At 52.0% G+C, this 27,493-nt stretch overlaps 1 protein-coding gene across 1 annotated transcript in view; it reads right to left on the reverse strand.

Annotated features, from left to right (window-relative positions):
* Positions 1-24,747, reverse strand: part of ADAMTS20 (ADAM metallopeptidase with thrombospondin type 1 motif 20) — a 70,543-nt gene extending 45,796 nt beyond the window's left edge. Inside the window, exons 1-9 of the mRNA XM_040978974.1 lie at positions 24,657-24,747; positions 24,102-24,463; positions 13,931-14,090; positions 7,630-7,886; positions 5,454-5,537; positions 4,880-5,004; positions 3,925-3,965; positions 1,981-2,086; positions 530-676 (exon numbers count right to left, since the gene is read on the reverse strand). Of these exons, the coding sequence (XP_040834908.1) occupies positions 530-676; positions 1,981-2,086; positions 3,925-3,965; positions 4,880-5,004; positions 5,454-5,537; positions 7,630-7,886; positions 13,931-14,090; positions 24,102-24,463; positions 24,657-24,747 (1,373 nt within the window). The remainder of the gene's footprint in view (positions 1-529; positions 677-1,980; positions 2,087-3,924; positions 3,966-4,879; positions 5,005-5,453; positions 5,538-7,629; positions 7,887-13,930; positions 14,091-24,101; positions 24,464-24,656) is intronic.
* Between the last annotated feature and the right edge of the window lie 2,746 nt (positions 24,748-27,493).

Below are 27,493 nucleotides of genomic sequence, written 5' to 3' on the forward strand. Positions count from 1 at the left end.
GGAGTAGCTTTCTGCATTTATACCAAGCAATGTCGGCTGGTCCGTTGGGAGCTCCAGTGACAGAGGTAGAAATCGCAGCTGGAGAGAAAGTGGGACATGGAGCACCATGCCCTGCTCCTCTCTCAGAGCCAGGGAGAGACCCCAACGACAGGCCAAGGCTACCTGGCGTGGCTGTAGGCACCTCAGGGCCACTCCGAGATGGACAGCCGGGCCTCCTGAAGCCCCTTCCAAAGTCCAAACTCTGACTTCGGAACAGGTTCAAACACACACTGGGAAGCTGAGATTCTCAGTCAGTTTCCCACAATACAAGCTTTCAGCAGCAGGAAGGGTTTAGCTACTGCTTCCTGCACGGGAGTAAAACAACACGCAGGTACAAGTGTTGCTTTGTTTCTCAACATCGACTTGCAAAGTGGAAATGCACTTAAATCGAAGCCAGCTGAACGTGCGCCATCCTGAATGTGCGCCATCCTGAAAAATCCACAAATGTCCAACCTATCGCCGGGCGCACGGGCACCTCAGCTCAACTTACTCGAGAAACTCAGTGAGGTACTTCTGACTACACTTGGACCAGGTCCAGGGACTCGTCTGGTAGTTCAAAGTCGGAGCCATCACGTGATAGGGATGCTTGATGCCAACTTCCTTACACTTGAAGCTGTCATCGTGTGGAACGTTAAACCTGCAAGTGAAAAGAACTGCTTCATAAAGGATGTCACAGGAAGCTCCCTCCGCAAGCCACAGACCCAGACGTTTAGCTGATAATGTAAAATATCGACAAATCACACCCCATCGCAGTTGGTACTCTCAATTTCTTCGTAAGGAACGGGCAGTGTTCATGATCAAGATCGAATCGTTTCCCAGAAATAACTTACAAACCCCACTGAGGCTCCAGAGGTGGGACCACACACTCCAGAGCACGGAAGAGACTCAAGCTTATAGCAAACTCCACGGGAAGTGATCATGCTGCCGCTCTACTGCTGTCTCCAGGCCACGCCCAGGAAAACAGGGTGATGGAGCCTGTTTTAATAAAGGGGCTCCACTCCCATCTGCCAGGCCCAAAGGGGATGATTCTGCAGAGGCTGAGTTCAGAGGGGTTTCCAATATCCCCAAAGAGCCCCCAGGATATCCTGAGAGCCCAAGGCCTCCATCCTTCGAGGAAGAGAAGCACAGAAGGTCTGACAATGCAGGAGCTGGCAGGAGAACCACTTCAACCACAATAAAAGACACTATGGTGTGCACAACTCTCATGGGAGGAGAGAGCTTTTTAATGAGCAAAACCTCCCTCTGCTGCGGCTCTGAGTGGTGGGACCAGAAATGAGGTGGTTTGTACCAACATCCTGAGAGATGTCCAGACCAGAAGCCAGCAGCACCTTTCAAAGCTGCAAGGGTACACAACCAGGGCATGACAGGACACACAACCAGGGCATGGACAGGACACACAACCAGGGCATGACAGGACACACAACCAGGGCATGACAGGACACACAACCAGGCCATGGACAGGACACACAACCAGGGCATGACAGGACACACAACCAGGCCATGGACAGGACACACAACCAGGGCATGACAGGACACACAACCAGGGCATGGACAGGACAACACCGTAGAGGGCTCTGGAGCAAGTTAGTAGGGGAAAGGAGTCATAGACAACACACAAAGGAACAACCATCAAGACAACAAGCCACTTTTAGGACAACGGGATACAGGGCACGGGTAGGCCACTGGGGCTTGTCATTGCTCCAACACTATACACAAGACAACTCCATCGCGCTGTCTCTGCTCAGCCTGGCAGACCCCACAAGGATCACAGAAGACCCCGAGGTGGCATTCTGGGGAGGAAATGTCACTTTTTGGCTTTTTGTGCATGCGCAGAGGTGCACAGCAGTACAGCAGAGGCAGCAGTGTGAGCAGAGGTGCAGCCCAGCTGCAGTGTGAGCAGAGGTGCAGCCCAGCTGCAGCAGAGGCAGCAGTGGTACTCACACGTGGCCCAGCTCATGGGCGATGGTGAAGGCAGCACTGAGCCCGTTGTCTTCACTGACGGAGCAGCTCCGCGCAGGGTCACACAGAGTCCCCAGCTCTGCAAGCCCTGGACAACGTCAAGGGGACAGTTCACCAAAGCGGAAATGCCATCAAACTCACCAAGTAAGACCTGAACTTTAAGGCATCTTGCCATCAACATGACTACCTAGAAACTAACGCAGCACTGGCTACTGATAATAAATAGTAATACCGCATATCTGATCTTATAAGATGTCAAAGAAGGAAAACTCAAAAGACTGTTGCTTGCTAAAGGTTTGGAGGGGAAGGAAAGTTACAGGAAGCTGGGATTTAAATATATATATGTATGAAACTGGGTGCAATTCATCATAAGAATTATTACAAGTACTCAATAATTCCCAAGTGCCTGAGCAGCAGGAGATGCATTCTACATCAAGACAGTCAGTCCACTCTAACAGTGGATGTTCTGCTGCAAGGTTGCATCAGCTGCTATGTTGTAGCTCTCACCCCAGGCAATAACCCTTTCATTCGTAAAAGTCAAACCTATGGACATCTTTATAGCATTGAAGGTTAATGCCCTCGGAATTAAAATGCTTTTGCTGTGTTTTAAGAAAAATGCAAGTTAAGCTGATGAACTTCAAGAGGTGGAAAAAAGCCAGACAAACAAGTTCATTAACCAATATTTTCTTAGCAAGAAGAAAAGATTTCCCCTCTTTCTGACCCATTGCCAAAAGGCCTTCTTTGGCGAAGTCTCCCTCAAACTGAGTTTTTCTTAGTTAAAATCAATACCAAAATGAATCAAGGAAGCATGAAATGGTTTAGCAGTCTTTTACAGCCAATAACAAGGAATTCATCTGATTTTAAACTCGCAAGTAATTTTTCTGGGCAATTCTCATTCTATTAAAAATACCTTCTTTGCAAGCTAAAACTGAAAGACAGGAAAACACTAACCTCAGAACAAGTGTGCACACTTAGCTGCTTTATAGCCTTCTACTCCCTTCCTGCAACACTGAAAACTAATAGCAAGCTGTTGAATTTTAAATACATGGAAACCACAAAAGACTTGATATCAACAAGTTACAGAGAACTCTCAAAAAGTGAGAAAGCATAAAAAGGGACAGTTTTCTTTCATTTCATTCCGTTTAGAAAAGGAAATAACAATGGCCAGTCAATGTATGATCACTCAGACTCAATGGCCGGTCAATGTATGATCGATCACTCAGACTCATTGGCGATCGTGACGCTAATGAAATAATGACATTCGGAATGGCAAAGCGAGAAACCTGAAGATGCCTTATTGAAGATACAATCAAAAGGAATGCTGATAGCCCACTGGTAGTGACATAAACCGGCATTTCTTACAGAGTTGAATAACAATCTACTCCTGACAACAAAGTTCATGATGGAAAATGCTGGAATGAGCTGACATTGTCCCCTGGGAAGGCTCGGATGTTTAACTCCGGGGTAAAGCACTACGCAGCAGTGAGAATGTACGCATCACAAACGTAAAAGCTCCCGAAGAAGTAAAATCAAGTAATTCTTTAGGAACAAATCCATCTGCCATAAAATTCTTACAAAATACACAAAGAATTGGGAAATGGGAAACCAGTAACCCTGCCACCTGCCAGGACAAGCAGAGGCGGCCACGGCCAGAGTTCACACAGAAAGCTCACATGTGGCGGAGGTTCTCAGGATCCATCTCATTATTCTGCATTCTACTCACTCAGGGACTATTACATGTGATTTATCATAAGCCAAAATTATATAATAAAACGCAGCCCTTGGTAACTGACAAATACGGAATTAAATAACAGTGAAATGTAATAATTTAGCAAGACAACTAATCAAAGGAAAATTACTTAAACATTAGTTTTAATAACGTGGTCAATGATTACGTAGGCTAAATTTAACTGAAAAATAACTTACCTAACGTGTCACATTTTTCCTTAGCTCCACAAATGTCTTCTCTAAAAAGAAAATTAATTTTTCACTTCATTTTTAAAATTAAAATTTATTAGCACATGCTAATAGGGTGTAGTACAGAATCAGTAGTAACTGATACTACTAACATAAAATAATGCATTAGTGATCATTTAAGGCTTTCAGTTTAAGATGTTTAGTTTTTCAATATAAACCAAAGCAGGTATGGACCAAGGTTGAGCAACGGGTATAAAATTAAACCAATTTTGTTTTCATTACAGAAATAGAATACGGGGCCAGGTGTCAGTTTCTGTACATGGCTAAAAGCTTTTAGTTCCAGATTCTGGAAAGTTGAGAGCTTTTCAGATAAGGCCCAGGAGGACCTCTTTGTAAAACCAGCCAACCAACTAATGATCCTGGCATCTCTACGTCCTGACAGCACCCACATGCCAGAGTTGATACCTTAACCAAAGGTATTACATGGAGTTTTGCAAAGGTTCAGGGCATGACGCTACTGAAGGCTGTGTCTGTAAAGTGGACATTTTACAACAGCACAAGGTGCTTTTCATAAAAATGAACAGAAGAATAAACCCAGCAAGGGCGGCATGGTAATTAAGAATAAAAAGGGGGGGGGCGTGCTAAAATTACACTCTTCCTTTCTGTGACTGAACCACCAATGGGAAAGAAACAAATCTACTCTCGGTTCTGTAACTCTATTAATTTCCAAATATCACTCCTGACTCCCTTGTTTTACCATTAACATCATACAGAAATTACTTTGTTTAGATCACACCATTCCTCTGCAGCTGAATTTCCCAAGGATGCTAATTCCCAAGGAACTGACTAGTATTCTGGTCTCAACATTGCTAGAACCTTCATTCAACAGTTTGTGCGAGAATTCAAGGCCTTGTGAAATGCCTCTACGAGTTACGGAGTGTGTGGACAGCTCCTGTTACCGCACCTGGTGATGAGAACAGCCGTGTCGTGGTGGGAGGGGTGTGCATCGTCCAGAACATTCTGAGTTTGCTGCCATGAGCAGAAGTTTTGTAGCGTGCTTGCTGCATTGGAATTGATGAGTGGTCCTTCCTACACGACAAGCAGCTCTGGGTGAGGTGGGCACCTCCACAGCCCTCATCCCGCCACCCTATCAGCAGCCACACTGCACCAGGTACAGAGGAGCAGCGTACAGACAAGCAAGGAGTGGCATCACCCCCTTCCACTGAGCCACACTGCGACCTCCCCACAAAGCCACCAAGTCCTTATACTCCAACCCTGCAACCTCAGGATTATAAAAGTAAATGTTTGCATGCATTTCACTGGGTGGGATGGTTTGTTTACTGGCTCGTTCATATCTTTACTGAACTGGCTCAGTTAACCACTGCTGTCCTTGCATGTGAAAACAGTAACTCAAATCTTCTGAAATCATTCAAAATAAAATTTTAAAGCAAGCTCGTTTCTGATGAATTCTGAGATTTCCATATGTTCTATAAAAGCCCAATACAAACCACATTACTCATCTTTGACCCATTTCTTACATGTTCATTGTGAATCACAATTATTTTTACGACTACAATGTTCACAAGATTTCCAATACTTGAGTCCCTGTAGATCGCTGCAACCTGCAAGAAAACAAAAAAGCAGGGTGAGATGCCTGCCACGCGGCTCCTCTAGACGCACACCGAGTCCAGCTGAGAGCCGCGACCCTCCAGCCCAGCTCATCCTAACGTGCAGTCCCGGCCCCTCCCATGGCAGCAGAGCCTCCACGGCTGGGACGCGGGTGTCAATGCCTCCTCAACTTCCCTACTAGCTCAGTGAGCCCAGTGTGAAACAGCCTTGGGAACCAGGATCCTGGACCAGGCTCCTGAAACCAGCCCTTGGAAGGGCGTCACCCACAGAACACTGGGCTGGTGGGGGACGCAGCCTGTATGCCAGGGTCAGACTATCAACAAATCCCGAGCTGTGTGAGTTCGTCTCAGTGTCTACACAGCAACCTTCTCGATGATTCAGCAAGAAATTGGTCCATGATCCACGGTGTACACAATCATGAGATCCACAAAAGTACAAGGATTTACCTGTTTGTTTCCTGGTAGCTTTACATGATCTTTCTGCCCTCAGTGCCCATTTCCAATTAGCAACATGGTTTTGAGTAATATTTGTCACCACTGGAATCTACAGAGACAGATTCATCTAGAACCGTAATACACGGCTCCCAAAAAGGCCCTGGTCACAGTAGACCTTGATTCTCACAGCCTGGGGAGCACAGGCTCAGAGGAGCACGCCCATTGGGATGGGGCATTCTGGACAGCCAGCTCACACTGTGCCTAACATCTGTGCCCAAAGAATTCTGGAATCAGCTTGTATCACCCATGTTCTCGCCTTGCATGCACTGCAATTCCATGTGGCTCCGGTTCTAGTCCTGGAGGCTCCGCTTCCCGTCAAGCTCCCTGCTGGTGGCCTGGAAATCAGTGGAGGATGGTCCAAAGCCTTGGGACCCTGCACCCGCGTGGGAGACCCAGAGGAGGCTCCTGGCTCGTGGCTTCGGATCAGCTCAGCTCTGGCCATTGCGGTTGCTAGGGGAGTGAATCAAGGGAAGGAGCATCTTCCTCTCTGTCTCTCCTCCTCTCTGTATATCTGACTTCCTAATAAAAATAAAATAAATCCTGGGCCCGGCGCGGTGGCGCAAGTGGTTAAAGGTCCTCGCCTTGCACCCCCGGGATCCCATATGGGCGCCGGTTCTAATCCCGGCAGCCCCGCTTCCCTTCCAGCTCCCTGCCCGTGGCCTGGGAAAGCGGCAGAGGACAGCCCAAAGCTTTGGGAACCTGCACCCGCGTGGGAGACCCGGAAGAGGCTCCTGGCTTCGGATCGGCATAGTATCGACCCGTTGCGCTCACTTGGGGAGTGAATCATCGGACGGAAGATCTTCCTCTCTGTCTCTCCTCTCTGTATATCCGCCTTTCCAATGAAAAAAAAATAATAATAATAAAAATAAATCTTTAAAAAAAAAATAAAATAAATCCTAATAAAAACTCTTCCATGGACAACCTTGGTTACTCCAGGGCATCCCACCACACATGGGGGAAGTACCACCTTAGAGCACTGACTCTGATTTCAACGTGAAAGCCAGGAGGCTGACTTTCCTGAGGGCGATGACATCACCAGAAGTCCACAGCTGTTCCAGAATCAACCCTGGAAAATTACCCTGGTGACCTCAAGTGCCAGAATTAAGCTGACATCACCTCTTATCAATGGAAACACTAACGTGACCCAGGCTGCAGTCACTGCACGCTCCTATTTCGAATTTACTAAGACAGCTTGCGTAGCAATAGCTTGTCCCTTTATCCTCAAAACACAGGGAAGAAAGATCACTGTACCGAGGTGTGATTTAGAGAATGCAGTAAAAGTCAAAACAGCACTCCTTTTCCTCTGCAGAAACCAGGAGGGCTTTTAAACTCAAAGCAATGCGACTAGGACGTGGCTGTCGCTAGAGGGCAGAGCACGGGTGAGACGGAATGGCTGCAGCGGTTGAAGTAGACTCCGAGATGGGGAAATGCCTTGAAAAGCTGCCCAAGGCTCAGAACGGGGCACTTGTAAACTGAATGTCAGCGAGATGTTACCTGGGTAGAAGTGACTTATAACCTGTAGTTCAGGAACAAACACTTGGAAGAAAGATGGAGCTTCGGGAAATGCAGAAGTGTGGCCAATTCTACTCACAATTGACATCAGCGTGAGAACGTAGTGCTGCAGATTCTGGCCGTGCTGGCGGGCCATCCTGGCATCGGCCGTGACCATGACTTCCACGTATCTCGGGTAGGACAGGAAGCGCTTACTCCTGGAATGAGCCTGACCCTGTCCCCCTTCCAACGATGAGTTCTTCCAAGGCTGTTCTACACCCACGCCCTTGATATTCAGATCTTCATTCACGTGGCTGTGCTTATCAAGCGAGAGGGCAGCTTTCTTGACTTGACTCTCTGGGGTGGGGGAAGGAAAGAAATAATGCAGAGTCATTACATCGGACCTGACTAAAAGGACTGCAAGGAAGCAGAACAGCCAAAAACAGGCAATACTTACACATCGCTCCCAGTGTGGAACAGCAGAGGGAGAAGAGAAAGTATTAGTTCAGCCAGTATTACACAACATCACCACAAGCACTACTGTTAACTATCGAACCACGCAACAGCTAGTGGTTCAAAACCACAAAGTCAAACATTCATATACATTTTATAAATCTTAATTATACAAAGCACCTCTGGAACTTTCACAGTTGCTTCTATGGTAACAGTGGCTAACAGCCAGACTGTTACTCTTCCATCTGTAAGCACGAAGCAGAGGGCTCACATGTTTAAATCCCTGGTCGTCCGTGCTGATGGAGAACCCATCAGAGGCAGCGAGGACTCATCCCCTCTGCTCTTCACTCGGCTCACTTTCCTGGCATCTGTCTGATGGTTTTCCCGGCAGAAGGGGACCCATGGGTCATGAGAGCTCTTCTGGCCCACTGGTCCTTATCTGCTTTGTGGTGGACAGCATCATGGACGTGTGTTTCCCAGACCTAGAGCAGCTGCAATGTCAGATGGGAACATGAGCTCCACAGCAGGGCAAAGGGAACGAGCATTTCAAGAAGCTACCAGAAGAAAATGGATAGAAATAAAGTTATCAGAGGAGTTTTTCCGACTCTGGGGGGCCTGGGCTCCAGCCAAGCACCCAGTTCCAACTTACAGGGACACCCGCCCTGGGAGGCAGTGGTGATGGCCCAGGTCGGTGAAAGCTCAACACACACAGGAGACACGGGTCTGGCCCCAGCTTTAGGCCCAGTCCATCTCACCACCCCAGGCACTGGCGGTGGAACCAGTGGGTGGCAGTGTTTTCCTCTGCATCTCAAGTAACACATCTTTTAAGTTTTTAATTACAGAAACATCAGAATATCATTAACGTGAAATAGAACATTTGCAAGCCTATTCCAGGTAATTTTATTTGAAATTTTTGCACCAAAATAAACTTATAGAACCTATGAAATAACCCTCATATGGACTCAACAACACCTCCAGGGTGGGTTCTGTCACTGACCCCACCTTACAAGTGAGAACTCCACAACATACATGTATACACATGCGCAATGAAAAGAAATGGGGCACACAAACCCAGGGTGGCCCTGGTAAAGAGGAACGGAGCACACAGCACTGGGCATCCAGCTCTGAACCAACAGCGACTTCACACGGCGGGGAGAGGCAGGCAGGGACCCCCCGCCATGAGTCCCCACCTGAAGACGTGCCACTGGACAGGCCTGCAGTCTTCCCGGACGCCAAGTCCATGTTGAAGAGCGGCCCCGCTGGACAAAGAGCTCAGCCAGGTATGCCCCTGCCCGCCCAGAGCTCTGCCACACAGAATGGTCCAGAGGCTACACACCTGTGGTGCTGCTGATCAAGTAAGGAGTGACAGACAGAGGATGGTGAATGGCACAAGGACTGAAGCGGTAACACATCATAGATACTCGAGATTTTCTCGTTGTTGTTTCAATTTATTTTGCAGATGGAAGACTTTTACAACAACTTCAAAAGGAGACTACATCAAAAAACATTCAGATTATTAATTCTCACCATTGGCAGCTCAGAGTCTAAGGACTCAGAGACGTTAAGTTAGAAAAAAAAAAAAAAAGACCTACGTGGTACATGGAGCTAGACGCCATTTCTGCGAACAGACACAGGAGCGGGACTTCAGCCCGGCAGTTCAGATGGCCACTCCCCACACGACAGTGCTTTGCCCCAGGTCCTGGCTGCAGCTTCGCACTGCTGCAGCCGTCAACCCACACCAGTGGGTCCTGCCACCCAGGGGAAGACCAGCATTGCACCCCAGATCCCAGACCTGACCTCAGCCCAGCCTAGGCCACTGCGGGTATCTGGGGAATGAGCCAGCAAGTGGGAGCACAGCTTTCTCTCTCTTTCTGTCCCTCAAATAAATTTTATCTCTTTTAATCTAAATACAAATATATTCTTAAAATTTAGGTAATGAGCCAGAAAGGTATAAAATTTTATTCCCCAAAGCATGAGCTATACTGAATAGCTGTGAGATATGAGAGAAACAGTAAAAGTAAAAACGCTTTAACATCTTGGTGCCCTTGAAGTCATTACCATGTACAGGGTCTATTATTATAACATCATGAAATTCTTCTATTTTATTTAAATGAATGGCAGAAAGAGAACGCTCCACCTGCTGGTTCACTCGCTGAAAGGTCACTGGTCAACGCCTGGCCAGGCCACCTTGCATTGTCTTCCTAGGCACACCACATGGACAGCAAGTGGAGCAGACAGATTTTCCAGCATGGGACTACAACATGACCACCTGCAGGTTAACCTACCTTCCCACAACACCAGCTCCCAGGAATTTATTTGAAAATATATTTATTGGGCCCGGCGCGGTGGCGCAAGTGGTTAAAGGTCCTCGCCTTGCACGCCCGGGATCCCATATGGGCGCCGGTTCTAATCCCGGCAGCCCCGCTTCCCTTCCAGCTCCCTGCCTGTGGCCTGGGAAGGCAGTCGAGGACGACCCAAGGCTTTGGGAACCTGCACCCGCGTGGGAGACCCGGAAGAGGCTCCTGGCTTCGGATCGGCATAGTATCGGCCCGTTGCGCTCACTTGGGGAGTGAATCATCGGACGGAAGATCTTCCTCTCTGTCTCTCCTCTCTGTATATCCGCCTTTCCAATGAAAAAATAATAAAAATAAATCTTTAAAAAAAAAAAGAAAATATATTTATTTTACAAGTAGTGAGAAAAACAGAGTGAGAAAGAGATGAAAAATGAATAAGTCTTCTAACTGCTGGTTCTCTTCCCAAATGGTGGCAATGACTGAGGCTAGACTAGGATTAAGCCAAAAGCTAGGAATAGGGGCAAAAGCATTCAGGCCATTGTTGACTGCTTCACGTCAGAGAACTTCACGGGCTAATCATCCTGACCCCATTTCCCAGGAAGAAGACTGCAGAGCTCTGCGGAACGGACACACATCCCATAGTCACCCATCTTTCAAACAGACAAGGCAATGGACAAACAAACTTTGTGAGGAAATAAGCAGGGCAGTGTTTGCTGTGTGCGTCTCTGGCCCGCCTTCACGCAGAGCACGTTCCATACCCAAGTTTCATGGGAGCAGTCTGGGAGTTTCCACAGCCACAGGACAAAAGGCCAGTCCAGATCTGACCCCGCCTGTATTCCAAGGAGAGTCGAAGCCTTGTCTTCCAACGTACTTCCAGAGCAGCATGAACATTGCACTGTGTGTCCTCATGAATTCCATGGACATTTTCCATTATGACTCCAGTCCCTAAGTTCTCAACCTCTTGCACATCTCACCACGTGACCTTCAGAAGGGGCACATGGCGTGGCATTCAGCTGTAATGAGGCATACGAGGGAATCTGAGCTCACTACTCAGTCGGTGGCTGAGCAACAGCACGGAACCTATGTCATGTGTCTTTTTTAAGAAGTTCACAGTAATACTGGCTGGTTCCAGGGAGCAGCGGGACTGTGATGGATTACTAGGTTTCAAGTTTCAGCTGACTGCTCAGATGCCCACAATGGCCAGGGCAGGGTCAGAACTGAAGCCAAGAGCTCAGAGCTCCGTCCAAGCCTCGACGCGGGTAGCAGGGAATCAGGTACTGGAGCCACGTCGGCTGCCTTTCCAGGCTCAGTACTGGCAGGTCCATAACATGGTACTGACAATAATTTGTACTTTTTCAGACCTTTTCAGATGTCTTGTTAGGCATGAATTCAAAAAGTGTGCACCACAGTATGGCAGGCTAGGTCCTGATGTCCATATGGGCACTGGTTTGAGTCCCAACTGTCTCCCTGCTGAAGGCCTAGGAAGACAGCCCCAGCACCCTCAGACGCCTGCACTTGGATGGAAGATCCGGAAGCAGCTCCTGGATCCTGGCTTGACTGGCCCAATGCAGCCATTTGGGGAGTGAAACTACAGATCTAAGATCTCTCTGCCTCTCTTTCTCAGTCTTTCAATTAAAAAAATAAATTTTAAAAATTTGCACCAACATAAATTCACCTTGTAATGACTTTTTAAGTAGACTCATGCACATACATTTCATAATTACAGCAAACAGGGCACACTACTGGTAAAAAAGGTGAGCCAACAAGATGAATCTAGATGGAGCAACCAGTGATCACACCACTGCTACTGCATTTTTAATCTAACTTCACTAACTTGGAACACTCTGGCTTGTCTGGGAACAAGACTACCACAACCAGGCTGCAGGTCAGTTACGGAAAACCAACTACTCTCAAACTACAGAAGCCTGGTCAGCAAACAAAGCAGAGGAAGCCTTAGGCGGTGAGACAAATTTTGCCATTCTAGTGTAAGTGAGCCTTTTCTAGTTGGACGAACAGATCTTATTTTAGTTCACAACATGTTAAATGTCCACTGCAGCGTGTCTTTGATTTAAATGGAAATTTGGGCACCAAAGGAACAGACTTCTTACGAGGGAAGTGCATGAAGACGGAGACTTTGGATTCACCTTCTCTGACACCCAACAAAACACGAATCTCACGTAGTTTGTAGACCAGACATTTAACAATTAAACAGGAGTCGAAATTAGAAAAGACAAAAAGAGGATGGATCTAAAGTAGCAGCCAGGAATATCTCAACAGGCTTCACTTGGAGGATGGAAGAACAGCAGCACCCAGGAAGACAGAGATGGAACACTGAAAACAAGGGGTGTCAGACAAGTCAAAGCAAGCTGGTGTTCTGTAGAGAGCACGGGGTGGTCAGCATGAAACGTTTCCCCAAAACAGTAAGACAAAGAGGTGACTGTCCCGGGCAGGCAGAAGGCCATGCAAGTCCAGGGAGAGCAGAGCAGGGGACACAATCCCACAGCCACCTCTCTCACACACACAGATGGCCAGGTTGACTACAGAACACGCCACCAACAAGCTAATCCTTCTTGAGCGTCATCCCTGGCTGAGTTGATGGCTCCTGCTCGGCCCACACGTTGATAAATGTTATACCTCGAGAAGTATAATATACTGGAGGATATACAATGACTCAGGAGGGAATGAGAATGCAACAGACGGGCCAACAAGTCTCCTTCGGTTTTCATAGCTCCGTGACTTCCTCCAACACACATACTCTCCAAAAAATCCTATTTCCAACCTCCCTGTAAAATACAAGCGGTCCGGCAATGTTGGCCCCATGTTCCCAAAGTGCCTTCTGCAAGCAACACACCTACCCACAAACTCCACAGACATCCAACTCGCCAGTGACGGCTCACTGTACCCATGTGGCCAGCCACAACACGAGGGTTTCAGTAAGAAGCCTCTGAACTCAAATCACACCACTCCTCGCTGCCAACTCGGGGCAAAACCCCAAGTAGGCCGGGTCACCCCGAGTAGGCCAGCTCACCCCGAGTAGGCCGGGTCACCCCGAGCAGGCCAGGTCTCAGTGCCCACGGGCAGCAGGATCAGGGCTTTCCTGCCTGAATCCCAAAATGCTGGCCTCTGCTGACATTAAAAAGTTCCAAATTTCTCCAGACAGATGTTGTCTTCTAGCTTATCCCTACAGGAAAGGGAAGCCATCGTATGGAAACATACTTTTACTGAAGAGGCACCTCTCACACTTGACACATCAGTTCGTGGAATCTGTTACAGCGAGCAGGAAGGACTTCCAATGTTCTCAACAAAAAGAAGAGATCAACCTTTGAAGCAATGAAGATGCGACTGCCCTGGCCTGACATTTACACACCGTGACGTGTGTTCAAATGCCACTGTGTCCTCATTACGTTCGGTTACAGTGTGTCAATTAATACAATATCTTTAAAAATCAGCTCTCATCATTCACTTAAGAGAACATGCTTCCCCCACAAAACACACTCACCCACGAGAACGCACTTCACACATGGCACACACTCACCCAAAAAAAGTACATGAAAAATGCACACATCGATTGATTTAGCCATTTCAAAGCAGCATGTTAGCCACAATCCAAACATACAGATAATCCCCGAAGGGTCCCGTCCCCACAGCACGCACCTGAAACGCCACAGGCCCCGTGGGACGGTGCTGGCGCCCTTGTGGCCTCCCGTCTGTAGATGAGATGAGGCTTGTTGTGCGTGTCGTCAGGCTCCCCGCCGTCCACCGGCAGGAGCGGCTCTAGGAAGTACTCGCCGTCGTGCGCCTTAAATGTCCCCATCTGAAAACACACAACAGCCACTCACTTCACTGCCGGCGGTCGCCAGGAAGAGACGGCGAGCTGCCCACAGGCGGGAGGCGGCCCACAGGCGGCCCACAGGCGGCCCACAGGCGGGAGGCTGCCCACGACAGCACCACAGCGAGAAGTCTGCCCGTGGAGCATCTCCACTACATGTTAAGGGTTCCTGCCACCAGCACTTGCTCCTCCAGCGCTCTGCACACAATCCAAGAGGGCAGAGATCAGACAACGGGTGCCCCAGGAGGGAAGCCTGGTGGCTAACAATGGCCAACAGTCTCGGAACGCTCAAGCTGTCCATTGTGCCCTGCACGACGGTGGGTGAGAGAGAAGTCGGTCGTGCCAGGCCCTCTGCTGGCCACAGGCAGCTGAAGCGCTTGGCCAGACAGAGGCCCTCACTCCCGGGGAAGCTGCTACACCAAAGCTGGGCTGAGACCCCAAGCCAGGCCTCCCACCGGCAGGCAGGAAGCGGACTGACCCGAGCCTGGAGCTCCCATGTGGGTGCAGGGGCCCACAGACTTGACCCATCCTCCACAGCCTTCCCACACACTATTCCAGGGAATTGGACGGAAAGTGGGAGCAGCGACCCATGGACTTGGGTCATCCTCTACTGCCTTCCCACACACCATACCAGGGAGTCGGACAGGAAGTGGAACAGCTGGGATTGGAACTGGTACCAGAATGGGATGCTCCCACCACAGACAGCAGTTTTACATTTTAAAAGATTTATTTTCTAAAGACTTATTTATTTCTAACTCTAAAAGGAAGAATTACGGAGAAAGAGACCTACGCTGATCTTCCATCATCTGGTTCGCTTGTCAAATGGCTGCCATGGTCGGGGCTGGCTGGGAGCTCCTTTTGGCTCTCCTGAGCTTTTGGTGGAGGACACAGGGGCCCAAGGTCTTGGATTGTCCTCAGGTGCTTTCCCAAGGCACACGAGCAGGAAGCCGGATCAAAAGCGGAGCCGCCAGGACTAGAACCAGCGTCTATATGGGATGTTGGTGTTGAGGCAGAGGCCGAACTTGCTGTGTCAACACACCTCTGGCCCCTGGTTTTGCATTTAGAGTGTGCTAAGGTGTTGTGGGTAGGAATTCAGTGGTGAGACGCACAAGGACCTGAACCAAGGCAGGTGCAGTTCAGTGGAGGGGATGCCAGCAAGGCATGTGACAGTGAGGGCCTGCCCTGTGGGTCAGCACCAGCAGAGGCCCGCTGCTGAGCACAGAGCGCCCAGTCGCCCTGGGTCGGCTTTAAGAGTCACACGAAAGGCAGATAGCAGCCGCTCACCTGCACGCTCACACAGAAGTTCATTCTAAAGTAGTAATTCACTGAAGGCACAGTTCCCGCTTAGCAAAGAACACCAACAGGGTCACACACTGGGCAGGAGACAGGACCGCAGTGACACCACCCAGCCCCGCATGCATGCCATAAACCTCACTGACATAGCAGTAACAGTGAACACGATGACCTAACAAACACAACCTGCGGGCCAGGTGCCAGGGACCACAGGCGCAGAGGTGGGCTCGTCACTGCACTGCGGCTGACAGGGCAAAAGTCACACAGGGAGCCTCATACGGCAGCTGGCAGCATGAGCGAGGAAGAGCAAAGACAGGGCCAGAGGCAGAGAGGCGGCCCACGAGCGGACGGCCAACAGAGGCAAGAATGAGGGGGAGCCTCTTCCCGGCTGGACGGAGCCCAGGGCACCGAAGCTGAGACAGCAGAGGCGAGCCACTGGCAGGCTGGAACTGTGAAAGCTCAACACAATGCAGGTGCACACGTACACACACACACACACACACACACACGTACACACCTGCTTCCCGGGATTCCACTCCCTGCTCGGCCTCTGGGACCAGCCAGATCTGAATTCAACTACTGACCACATAGGGTAATAGCCACAGGGGTACTGAGTCCCCACTTCCTAATCATTTAAAGGTTCAGGTGTAACTCCAAATACTTTTCAAAATTTCACCATAAAGTATAAGCACATAACCTTGAGTTGTATTTTAACTGAAACCTCATGTAAAGCTATGGAAATGAACCCGTAACCTCGCTCACAAAGTTGATTATAATTATCACATGAAGCTTCACAGCTTTACTATCTTCCCAGCTTTTGCACCTAAAATATTGCCTTAAGCATAGCAGGCATTCAGTGTTTATCTGGAGAAACAAACATTTTTCAAAACATTCTTAAGAAGTTTTATGCTTGTATGACACAAACGTACATGACAGTTTTCTTTCTGCATTGAAAAGTAAAATGTTGGAGCCGATGCCTTTGGCTAGTGCACTAAGCCTCCATCTGTGGCACCAGTGTATGTCCTGGCTGGTCCAGCTCCAGTCCAGCTCCCTGCCACTGGCCTTGGGCCCCTGCGCCCATGTGGGAGACCCTGAAGAGGTTGCTGGCTTGGGACTGCCCAGTTCCGGCTCATTGCAGGCATTTGGGGAGTGAATCAACAGCTGGAAGATTTTCTCTCTGTAAAATATTTAGGCACTTTCAGATAATATGATCATAATTTAGGATTATATACTTTTAAATGGTTTAAAACTTAGTGCAATTCTGTGAGATATACTGGCCAGAAAGTCCTGAAATAGAAGCCTCTAACACAAGAAGCAAAGCTACACATCCAAGACTCTCTCCTTGTTTCTTGGTACTCTCCCAACAAAGAGCTACTCTCTGTCAAGGCTCACTGATGCTGCGCCCACTTCCCAACCACAGAAACCTGAGCCTCCATCTTCCCAGAAAGCCACTGCAACCACGGTGTTGGAAACCTGAGTCTGTGGATTCGCGGAAAACCCCTTCCTGCCCTTCTCAGCCGGCGTGCTGAAGAGGAGAAATACGACCGCACCTGCTGAGGACACAAACAGCCCTCAGATGGCTCGTTCCAGAACCCAGCACACCCACTCCACCAGGACGACAGCAGCACACAGCTTCACTCAACCTGGAAAATCTGCCTCTCTCACGTCTGTGGGTGTCCGGCATGAGAGGACATGGACAGGTCTGCATGTCTGTGGGTCAGAATCTGTTGGCAGGTTCTTCCATCGGAAAGCTGCACGTGCAAGCACGCCCACAGGGAAAGGGTCAGCTGGGGCCGCCCAGGGATCCTGGCACCTCCTCGCCAAGCGGTGCTGGGACACTTTGGCTAACAAGGACATAAAGGCTTGACATGACACAGAACACCAAGAAACAGTGAACAACGCATCCTGCATGTGATTTCCTTTCATTGGTCAGTGATGGACCCCACCAACGCTTCCATGATCTACCCCCATTGGGGCCTTTCTGTACAAGTGGCGAAGCTCTGGGGCCTGGCCCAAGGGCTCCCAGGAAAATGCTTCATTTCACAACTCAGACCGGGACCTGGGAAAGAACCAGGGAACTTTAACAAAGCAAGTGCTGCATTGACTGACTTTAGGTCATGGCGTATTTTAAGCAGCCACCTGTCTGTACACGGCCATTGCAATTTGAATCATGAAAATGCCAATCAAATAGCAAGCACTGTCTTTCAATGAATATTTTAAAAGGAGCAAATTACTTTTCACGTGAGCAGGGATTTCCCAAATGGAGTATGCCAAGCCGCCAGAAAAGCAGCAAGTGATGGCACTGCTGGGCCCAATGCCATCCCACAGGCCGGGGTTTCTACGCACAGGGGATTCCCATATGACTTTTTCCAACATGACTTTGACTCAACACTGAAACCTTCATCCTGAGTTCTTCTGAAACTACATGACAGGTTGTGTCCTGCTGTGCCAACCCACAGCACTCAGACTGCCTTGGAGAGAAAGCTGCTGGACTCTTCCCAAGCCACTTCCAGTCACCAGCAACTGCAGAACACCCCATGCAGACAGGGACCTGCTGAGCCACTGGCTCAGACACAGCTTCACATTCCTTTATCATAGGATCATTATCGAGGAACCCACAGGGCTGATGAGGAAACCCAGCCCGGGTCCTGAGTTTGCACTCACAGGATCCTGGGCAGCTATTTGACCCTCAGGTCCATGCTTCACCTAACATGACACCCTGGTCACCATCTGGACCGTTCTAGGTCTTAGCGTCCACCCCACTCTACCCCCCAGGAGGCCTGGGACTTGGGGACAGGGACAGGACTGTGCAGCCGGAGGGCTGTGTCCATTTACACGAGGTGAGTGTGTGTCACAGACAGGAAGAGAAGGGCACATAATTCACTTGTGTTTCACACACACCTTATACCCGCAGCCTGCAGGAAACTTTACATACCATTTCGGTGGAACTTTTGACTGTGACCTGTCACGTGAGGTCAAGAGTAGGACTGACCACATGTGACTTCAGTGTTAGTGTCCACACAGCTCCAGTATTTTAGACTTGCACATATACAAAAAACAGTAGTCACAACAAGGAAACAGGGGCTGGTGCCACGGCTTAGTAGGCTAGGCTTCCATCACACACAGGTGCCAGTTCAGGTCCTGCTGCTCCACTTCCAACTCAGCTCCCTGCTCATGGCCTGGGAAAGCATCAGAGGATGCCCCAACTGCTTGGGGCCCCGCACCCACACAACAGACCCAGAAGAAACTCCTGGCTTCAGACATGGAGCTCCAGTACTGAGGCCCACCTTAGGGAGTCAGCCAGCGGACAGAAGATTCTCTGTCTCTCTGTGTCTTTCCTTCTCTCTGTGTAACTTTGCCTTTCAAATGGAAATAAAATAAAATAACAATAAAAATAATGAAAACAGGAATAAGACCACAAGCAGCAAGGGTGTGATTGAAGCATATGCAAATGAAATGGCAAATGAAAAGGTTTACTATCACACTAATCCGTGTAGTGCGCTGGGTGACTGGCATGCAGGAGAGCTGGCTGGTGTCGGCCCCCTACCCGCCCTGGAATCCTGGGGTCCAGGAAGAGCCTGCCACTGGCCAAGTCTGGCCCTCAGCCTCTTCCTTCCACACACCTCTCGTGACGGGCACTTCACAGACGGCACCTCTATCGGGGCCAGCTGCCTAAGGCCCCGGGCGGGGGCCAGGAACATCTGGGGAGCACCATTGGTCAGGGGCCCTTTCAAGTCGCCCCCAGCAGTCAGCCAAGCTGGCCACACCCTCAGTGGGTGACAGGACAGGAGAGAACCCCAAGGCAGACCCATCTTCGGGCAGGCCTGGGTCTCTTCTCCAGCCTAGTGTAACCCCAGAAGAGCCCAGCCAAACCCTGCACGGCCTGAAGGCCTGGGAGCCTCTCAGCTGACTCCTGACCTCTCTCCATCCGTGTCGCCCCACCCCACCTCTCCTCTCCTAAGAGTCTGTAACACAAGACTGCCCTAAGTGGAATCCTTTGACACCTGGTTTTTGAGGAACTAAGCCAAGACACACTTACGAATGCTAACAGCATAGCCCGGACACCCTCCCTGTCACCCCGGAACTCCGCAGCTGACTGAGAGCGCCAGCAACCAGAAGAGGCATACAAGTTCTTGCAACAGGAGGAACCTGAATGCAGAGCAGCGCAGTTAGCAACAGCCCAGAAGCTTAAGCAACACCAACATAAGAAACCCGTACCAAGAATGGGCAAAAACCAGTCGAGGTCCTGCTGACAGTTCTCACACCCGTATTTCCTGTCTGGACAGGAAGTGACCAGAGCTGTCCACTAATCCCTAATCTGTCACTGGGCAGCAGCGGGGCCTGACACGCTACAGAACACTCACAGGAGACGTTGGAAGGGCGCGCGGGCCACCACGGGCTGCCCACCACCACCCTGCGTATGCCACATGACAGGGCTGAATTTACATCTGGAAACTGTTTGCTTCAGCCAGAAAGACTGCAATGCTTCAAAACCCACCACGAAACAGTGACAGCACCGTCTGGGCAGCCAGCGGAGCCCCCCAGGGCCTCCGGAAGAAGCCAGCCTTGAACGCCCTGCGAGCAGATGGCTGCCCCGGGAAACAGTCATCCCATGTGGGGCAACCCCATGTCTCACCCGACACCGCATGCCTGGACGAGAGCAGGGACGCGCCGACAGGACGTCCGACAGAGGATGGTGAGCCAGAGGCCTGCCTGTCACCCTTCCTTGCAGAGTAAGGCACTAAAGACCCCGTGGATCACCTTGGGAGCCCCGCTGGTGGAGGCGCTAGGGATTTTGGAAATGTATAAATAAACCTCTGTTTGGAAATGTCTGGGTCCTGGGGTAAACAGGCACTTCGGGAAATAAAAATCACAGAGGAAGATTAGAAAAGCAAGAGTTATACACACATTAAACAAAGGGAACTCCTGGCCAACTCTCAGCCCCTCCAAACACCTGGAAAGAAACCTAAACATTACCAGTCATGGGTCGGTGATTTAGTGAAAGAGAAAAACATGCAGAGTCCAGGACTTCCCAAAGTGCAAAGAATTAACCCTCGAGAAACGGGAAGCAGGCACCACCAGCTCCGAGTTAACTTAGCAACTACCTGCAACCGCCAAGCAGCCGGGTGTCGATGCTGACAGGCCGTGGGACAGGGACAAGCTTCAGAAAGTGCTCGCTGGTTTGTTCTCATTCTCCTCGCCCGAAAGCCCCTTTCCCAGCAGCTGCCACGGAAGGGAAGGGTGGAGGCTGCGGCAGAGAAGGTGCAGAGCGGGCAGGCAGCTGAAGGGGGCCGGGAGGGCTTGGGTGAACACAGTGGAGAGAGATGAGGAAACCAGCGGGCAGCAGGAGGCCCCGTCTCCCCTGGGGCTGACACCCCAGATGGAGGTCGCGCACTGCACGGTGCAGGTGGATTCTGGCCAGCTGGGACTGGTGCAGGGGTCCTCAGGCCAGCGGTCAGAGGAGAGGTGCACTTGCCCAAGGGCGGAGTGAGTCCTGTGAGATCCTCCAGTGCCTCTGCGAGGCTGCCACTAGCATCCCAAAGAAACCCAGCAGCAGAGACCCCGTCGCTGAGGCCTGTGGGACGCACCCAGCAGAGCAGAAGCCAAGTGGGCGGCCCAGCCTGCACAAGACGGCAGTGAGCACTGGCAGAGGCCTGAGCTGCACCCAAGCGGGGCTGGCACCAGAAACCCACGAGGACACCACACCACAGAGGATGGCACCTGACCTGAGGAACCAGGGAACGGCACAACTTCCTCCTCAGCCGTCGCCAGGCAATGCAAAGGCCTTGGATCCTTCACAGCTCAATATGGGACCAACACGGGCTTCAGCACAGCGAGGCAGAAAACAGATCGGGCGCTCCTCGCATAGACTCAGGACAACACGTCCGACACCATGCAGCCTTCGCTCCAGATTAAAAGCAAGAACAAGCTGACTTGAATTAGAGGACATCCCCATGTCAATCAGACTGGCTCTGGAAGCCGGTCCAGAAATCTCCATGCTAGTTTTCAACCACTGGCTGGGGTCAAGGGCGGATCGTCACAGTCAGCTACTCAGATAAGTCAAGTTAGGAAGCCAGAAGGCCAGACCAGGAGGTCAGCTCAACCGGGTCAGATCCTCAGGCCAGAAGGCCAGACCAGGAGGAGGTCAGCTCAACCGGGTCAGATCCTTAGGCCAGAAGGCCAGATCAGGAGGTCAGCGCCACCGGGTCAGATCCTCAGGCCAGAAGGCCAGATCAGGAGGAGGTCAGCTCAACCGGGTCAGATCCTTAGGCCAGAAGGCCAGATCAGGAGGTCAGCGCCACGGGGTCAGATCCTCAGGCCAGAAGGCCAGATCAGGAGGAGGTCAGCGCCACGGGGTCAGATCCTCAGGCCAGAAGGCCAGATCAGGTCAGTACCACCGGGTCAGATCCTCAGGCCAGAAGGCCAGATCAGGTCAGTACCACCGGGTCAGATCCTCAGGCTCTGCACTAACGCTCACCTGCCAACTCCCTGGATGCTTTGGCTGTAGGTCCAACAACACACCAACCAGAAACCAACAGCATTCTAACACAATAAGTGGAGTCTAACCACGTTTCACTCCTTGATGCAACTATGAATCTACAGGAAGCTCTTGATACAGAAGAAACAAAGCATGCAAGCATGGTGAGCAGCATGGGTGAGGAAGATTAGAGGAATACCGCTGGCCCCACAGGTAACCGAGACTGACACCTGGCTGTGATCACGGCAGAGCAAAACAGTCTGGCACTAGCAATGTTGGCAATTACTGGAAAACTTTTCTAGATCCCATACAAAGGCAAAGGAACCAATACAGGTGATTTGCTTGGAGAGTCATAAAAAAAAAAAAAGTTAAATCAAAACTTCTGATAAAATCAGTAAGTTTTTGATTAAATCAGAAAGTTAATCATAAGCAAGGTTGAGTGGTTAATAATGATTTGATGAAGGGTGAATTATAATCACTCCAAACACAGTCAGCTGCTTCCTGAACCCAGAAAGGGACCGCTCAGTAGTCTCAAGTACCTTCACATTACAACATAAAATAGGCAGACACATCCCTCCTAATAATATTTCCCATCTGGAGTGATTTTCCACACCGTAAGATACTAAATAAAGAAAATATATTGACCATGACAAATTTGTGGTAATAAATCTAGAATTTCCCAGACAAAGCAACATGATTTTAAAAGACTTGAGAAAATACTCTGTCCCTTTGAAGTCTAAATGACCCTGTAAGTGTAGCATTGTGTTTCTGCTCTTCCGCTGCTACAAACAGGTTACACCAAAGGAGGAGCTTGTTCAAGGCAGCACGCAGGGACAGGTAACAGCTGGAAGAAGCATGGACTTCCCAAGTTGGCTCTGTCCTGACCGACACTCACAAGAAGCTGAGGTCAGTCACAGCCTGAATCAAAGGATCCCATTCGGCCTGGACGAAGAAGTGACATCCTCAAAGCAGTCCCAAGAGGCTCGGTCGGTGAAATCAAAGCTGGAGAACCTGGGCTCTGTCCGTTACCAAGTTCTGACTGCTGACTTCCTCGGGAATATTCACCCAGGAGAGGCAGCCCATCCTAAAGCAAGTGCTCCCCGGAAAGGTGTGCTGATGCCGCGTGAAGACACCAACGAGGCGTCTGCATCCCTACTCAGACCCACGACCTGTTTCTGACCCAGCTTCCTGCTGACACAGCCCAGGAGCCAGCAGAGGCTGCCTCATGAGCTTGGGCCCCTGCTGGCAGCAGCCTGGCATGGGCCTGGCCATTGTGGACATCTGGGACATGAACCAGAAGACCAAGGGCATCTGGGGAGTGAACCACTGGATGAAAGACCTTGCTACCTGGCTGTGGGAGGCGGTATGTGAGACACAGACTGTCGTTCAAGCCGATGGAGTGCTATGAGCCTCCATGGGGGAAAAATGCGCATCTTCCTCTCCAGTAAACTTGACGTAGAGCCACGGGTGCCGTTCTGTGTCACCACTAAAAAGCCGCTTGCACACCCCGGAGGTGGTGCGGCTGCCCGCCGGGACACTCCCAGGAAGCACAGGAGGAAGCAGCCCCTGCCGGCAGAGCTCCTAACCCACTGAAGGGGCAAGGGATATAAACTGGCTTTGAAACATTCCCATCTCTGCTTTTATTCTACTGGCTTCCTTTTTTAATACTGCACAGGTCATTTCATTTACAAGTTAAGAAGTCATGCTGAAGAGCTTTCCCCAAGTGTAGCTCACAACAAAAATAAACAAAAACCCTGAGAACCTGTGTTAGAAGCAAACAACAGGGCCCGGAGAAGTCGGGGTTCTGCGTATTTCCTGTCCTCTATCGGGGGGCCACCTTCTGCAGTCACAGCGCAGCTCTCCCCCCCCCCCCTCCGCTGCCACCAGATCAGGCAAGCAAGCGTTCTCCTTTGCAAGGCTTGCTCAGGAAGCCTTTGCCTGTTAAACTTGCAAATCCTACAACCAAACTGGGTAAAACCAGGGGTCCTGCCCCTGCAGCAATAGTGCACCTCAGGGACAGAGGCTGTCCCACGGTAGGAACCCCCTCCCGTACTCACCCTCAGGGCACTCCCTGATCCCTCTGAGAGATGCTCCAGGCTTGACCAGGGAGGCTCTGCCGGGGAGGCAGGGCTGGCTCTTCGGGGCTCCGCCCGTCCCCACTGCTGGTTCGCACCCCCTAGCCACCCAGTGGGAACCCCGAGGCCCCACCCCAAGCCTCAGCTTACCAGGCCCCCGCACAGGCTGAACACGGCCTTGAGCTCCGGGCGCGCGTTCACCTGACCGCGGTAGAAGCAGTGGCGCAAGTCTGGGGGCGGTGCGTCTGGCTCGTGCGCCCCGTGCGCAGGGGCTCCCAGATGCACCTCGGTGTAGCCAGCAGCCAGGAAGGCGGCATCGGCGCTCAGGTTTAGCTGGAAGAGCTGTCCGTAGGCGCTGATGCGGTAAAAAGTCGGGACCAAGGCGAGCTCAGGCGCCCCGGGGCTGCGCTTCCTCCGGCTGAAGTGGCGGCTCTGGGGGAACGCCGCTCCGAACTCGTCGACCCGCGCCGGGGTCACCACCTCGTACGAGGCCAGCGTCTTCACCAGCGCTTCTGCAACCACACACGGAGAGCCGCTGGAGGCCCGCACACGTGCGCGCCCGGCACACCGCCCCGGAGCCCGTGTCCCGCCCACGCGCGCCCGCCCCACGTGCCGGCCCGGGGCTGACAGCGACCCGGCGCGCCCGGGGGACCCCGGGACCGGCTGGCGCCCCCGCCTCCCGCCCTCGCCGGCCGGGGAGCTCACCTTGCCTGGGATGCAAGCGAACGTCCCGACAGCGGGCGGCCAGGAGCGCGAGCTGGCAGAGCAGCCCCGCGAGCCACTCGGCAGCCCGCATGGCCGCGCCGGGAACCGGGCCGGGAAGAGCCCCGCGCCGCGCCTCAGTCCCGCCCGCAGCAGCCGCCCGCGCCCCGCCGGCCTCGCCGCTGCGCCCACCCGCACGCCCGCGGCCCGCGCCTCATCGCCGACTCCCTCGGGCCGCTCCGCCCGGCGCCGCGGAGGCCTCGGCAGGTCCGCCCGCGCGCCCAGGCGTCTGGCCCGGCAGCGTGGAGGCCGCCGGCCTGGGGCTGCCCGGGAGCCCGTGCGAGCCCGCCCCCGGCCGTCGGCCAATCAGCGGGAGGCGCGCCCCTCCCACCGCGCCGCGACCCCCGGCCGCGCCGAGATGCTGCAGGCGGCGGGACGCGCCCGGGCTGCCCCGGCCACCCGGGGAGGCTGCGGCGGGTCGGGGCGCGGGGGACCCAGGCTTGGTCGGCGGGCCCCGGGGACGCGGCCTCGGGGAGCTGGGTGCCAGGCGGCGGAGCCTCCGGACCACGGTGGCTTGCGTCCAGTTCTTCCCACTTTGACCGCGCGACTTTGTAAATTGGGATCCCTATTTTATGAGGCTTTGTGCCGGGCGCTGCGCCCACCCGGCGGGAGTGACCGCAGCCCGAGGAGCGCGCCTCGGCAACAGGTGCTATATTGTGCCCACCTGTGTGCCAGGTGTCTGTTCAGGCGAGGATACAGCCCACAGGAGGACACGGTGGCAGAGGCAGCTCCGCTGTCACATTCCCTCAAATCCACCTGCCGAGTGGAGCAGGTCCCTTTGTGTCCTGGCTCTACGATCAGTAGGAAAACCGACGAGAAAGAGAAGTGACAAGAGCGAGGAAGCTGAGCCGTGGGTGGAGGGCACTCTCGCGGGTGCGCAGGCGGTTCCCGGACCCGGAGCGCTCCGAGACCCGGTTGCTACCTTGGCAACTTCCCACTAAGTCTCCCGCGCCAGGTCGGCCTTCTGTTCTCGGCAAGCCCGCGCCGGGATGCACAGGCTGCGCCGGAAGGACTGGCAGTGGCCAGCTAAGACAGGGTGCCCGGGCGTTCCACACCTGTGCTTGGTGGGCGCTTACTTCCCGCTGCGGTATTTCTGGGTCCCCAGAATCACACAGTGTGCCGCTGAGCGCATCCTTGGCCTCGGGAGTGAGAGGGAGCCCGGTTTTCTCTCACACCAGGACCCGAGAAAGGACTGCAGCTGCCACTGCGGGGACCAGCAGGCGGCCGCTCCGAGGCCATCACGGAATGGTAGTCCTGTGAGACATGCCGTGGGCAGGTGGATGGGGTACTATTCTGGTCAGTACGGAGTACCCCTGCCCTCATTCCCAGCATAAGCAGTGTCAGGCTATGCCAGTGCCTAAGTGACTGAACTGGATTCCCAGGGCTTTCCACTGGCCCAAGCTACAAATGGTGAAATGTACATTTTTCTTCACTGGAGAGAAAGTTGTGACCAATGAAGATAGGTTGGAACACAGCCAGTGGTCGCTGCCCGTTGGTGCGATGCGGCAAGCACTACCTGAGGGGCTCTGCGACAGACTCCTGCCTTTCCCAAGCCCCTTGCTCAGGTCAAGTTAAAATTCAGACCAGAAAGCACTGCAAAAATGAAAGCGGCAGTGGATGGCAAGTGAAGCCGTGCACCATGTGGGAGATGCAGACCACCGGCACACACATGCGAGCTACCAACCGCCCTGACGTGGTGGGAGTGGGGGGCTCACAGTCACTGGAATCGGAGAGGTGGCTGGACCACGTCTCACCTGCCCAATTCTATCACCTGCTGTGTGCAGTTGGTCCATTTCCCTAGCCGGAGCCTCCCTTCTCTCCATGGTAACACACAGAGGCAAGAGCAGCTCAAGCCAGGTGTTAGGATGGCTAAGAGAAGTGTATGGATCACACAGGTGGCTCAGTAGGACCAGATAGACTGGAGTTTCACTGCAGGTTCATGCTGACTATGATTTGTATTACAGTAGGAGACAGAACATTCCAGAAGAAGTGGCTATACAGTTGAGGCCCGCTTTTTCAGGAGGCTGGAAGTGGGGTGGTCACGTAGGAATGGAGGTTTCCCTGAGGTGCTCGAATCAGGGTGAATGAGTCACCCAGGTCATAGCTCCTGGACCTTGGGCCAAGGTGCCTTCACCTTCCAGGCCTGACTCTCTGTTGTATCACCGTGTGGTACTAAGTAGCCTTTAAGCTCCAGTTACCAGCAGGCCTTACCAAAGGGGGTGATTGAGAGCCCCTGCTGGAGGACAGGTAGGGGAGAAGACAACAGAAAGGGCCCTGCAGTGCACTTGGCAGAAGACCCCACGTGGCCTCTGAATTTCCAGTGTTTATTCTGGCAGGTGTGAAAAGCTCCGTTGAGGTAACCAGGGCAATCCAAGCTGTGGTCCTTTGTGGGTGGTTCTAAAGAACCCTCGGGCTTTTCTGGATGTGCAGAGGAGCCTCAAGCTCCTTCAGCCAAACCCCTCCCACAGGACAAGGACTGTCCACCTGCTTTCCGCATTCCACACTGGATTCTTAGGGCCGCGCGAGGAGGGGCTATAAACAGGTCTTTGAGGCCGCGGCTCGGCACCAAGTGCTGGACACCCCTGCATTTAAAAGACACATCCATTGAAAAAGTACATAATGCGATTGGAACTTATATAACTGGGAAGCTTGGGACAACTGCCAGTGTTAGCATCTCTGTCTTCAAGTTGGAAGGCACCATGTACACTTAACCTGATTATAGCGATGGTGGCACTCACCTCTGTCATCTTGCTGTTCGTGTTCTATGTCTTCGCATTCTC

This window comes from Ochotona curzoniae, unplaced genomic scaffold (assembly GCF_017591425.1).
Source record: "Ochotona curzoniae isolate NIBS_2020 unplaced genomic scaffold, NIBS_Ocur_1.0 contig_2927, whole genome shotgun sequence".
NCBI classification, from domain to species: domain Eukaryota; kingdom Metazoa; phylum Chordata; class Mammalia; order Lagomorpha; family Ochotonidae; genus Ochotona; species Ochotona curzoniae.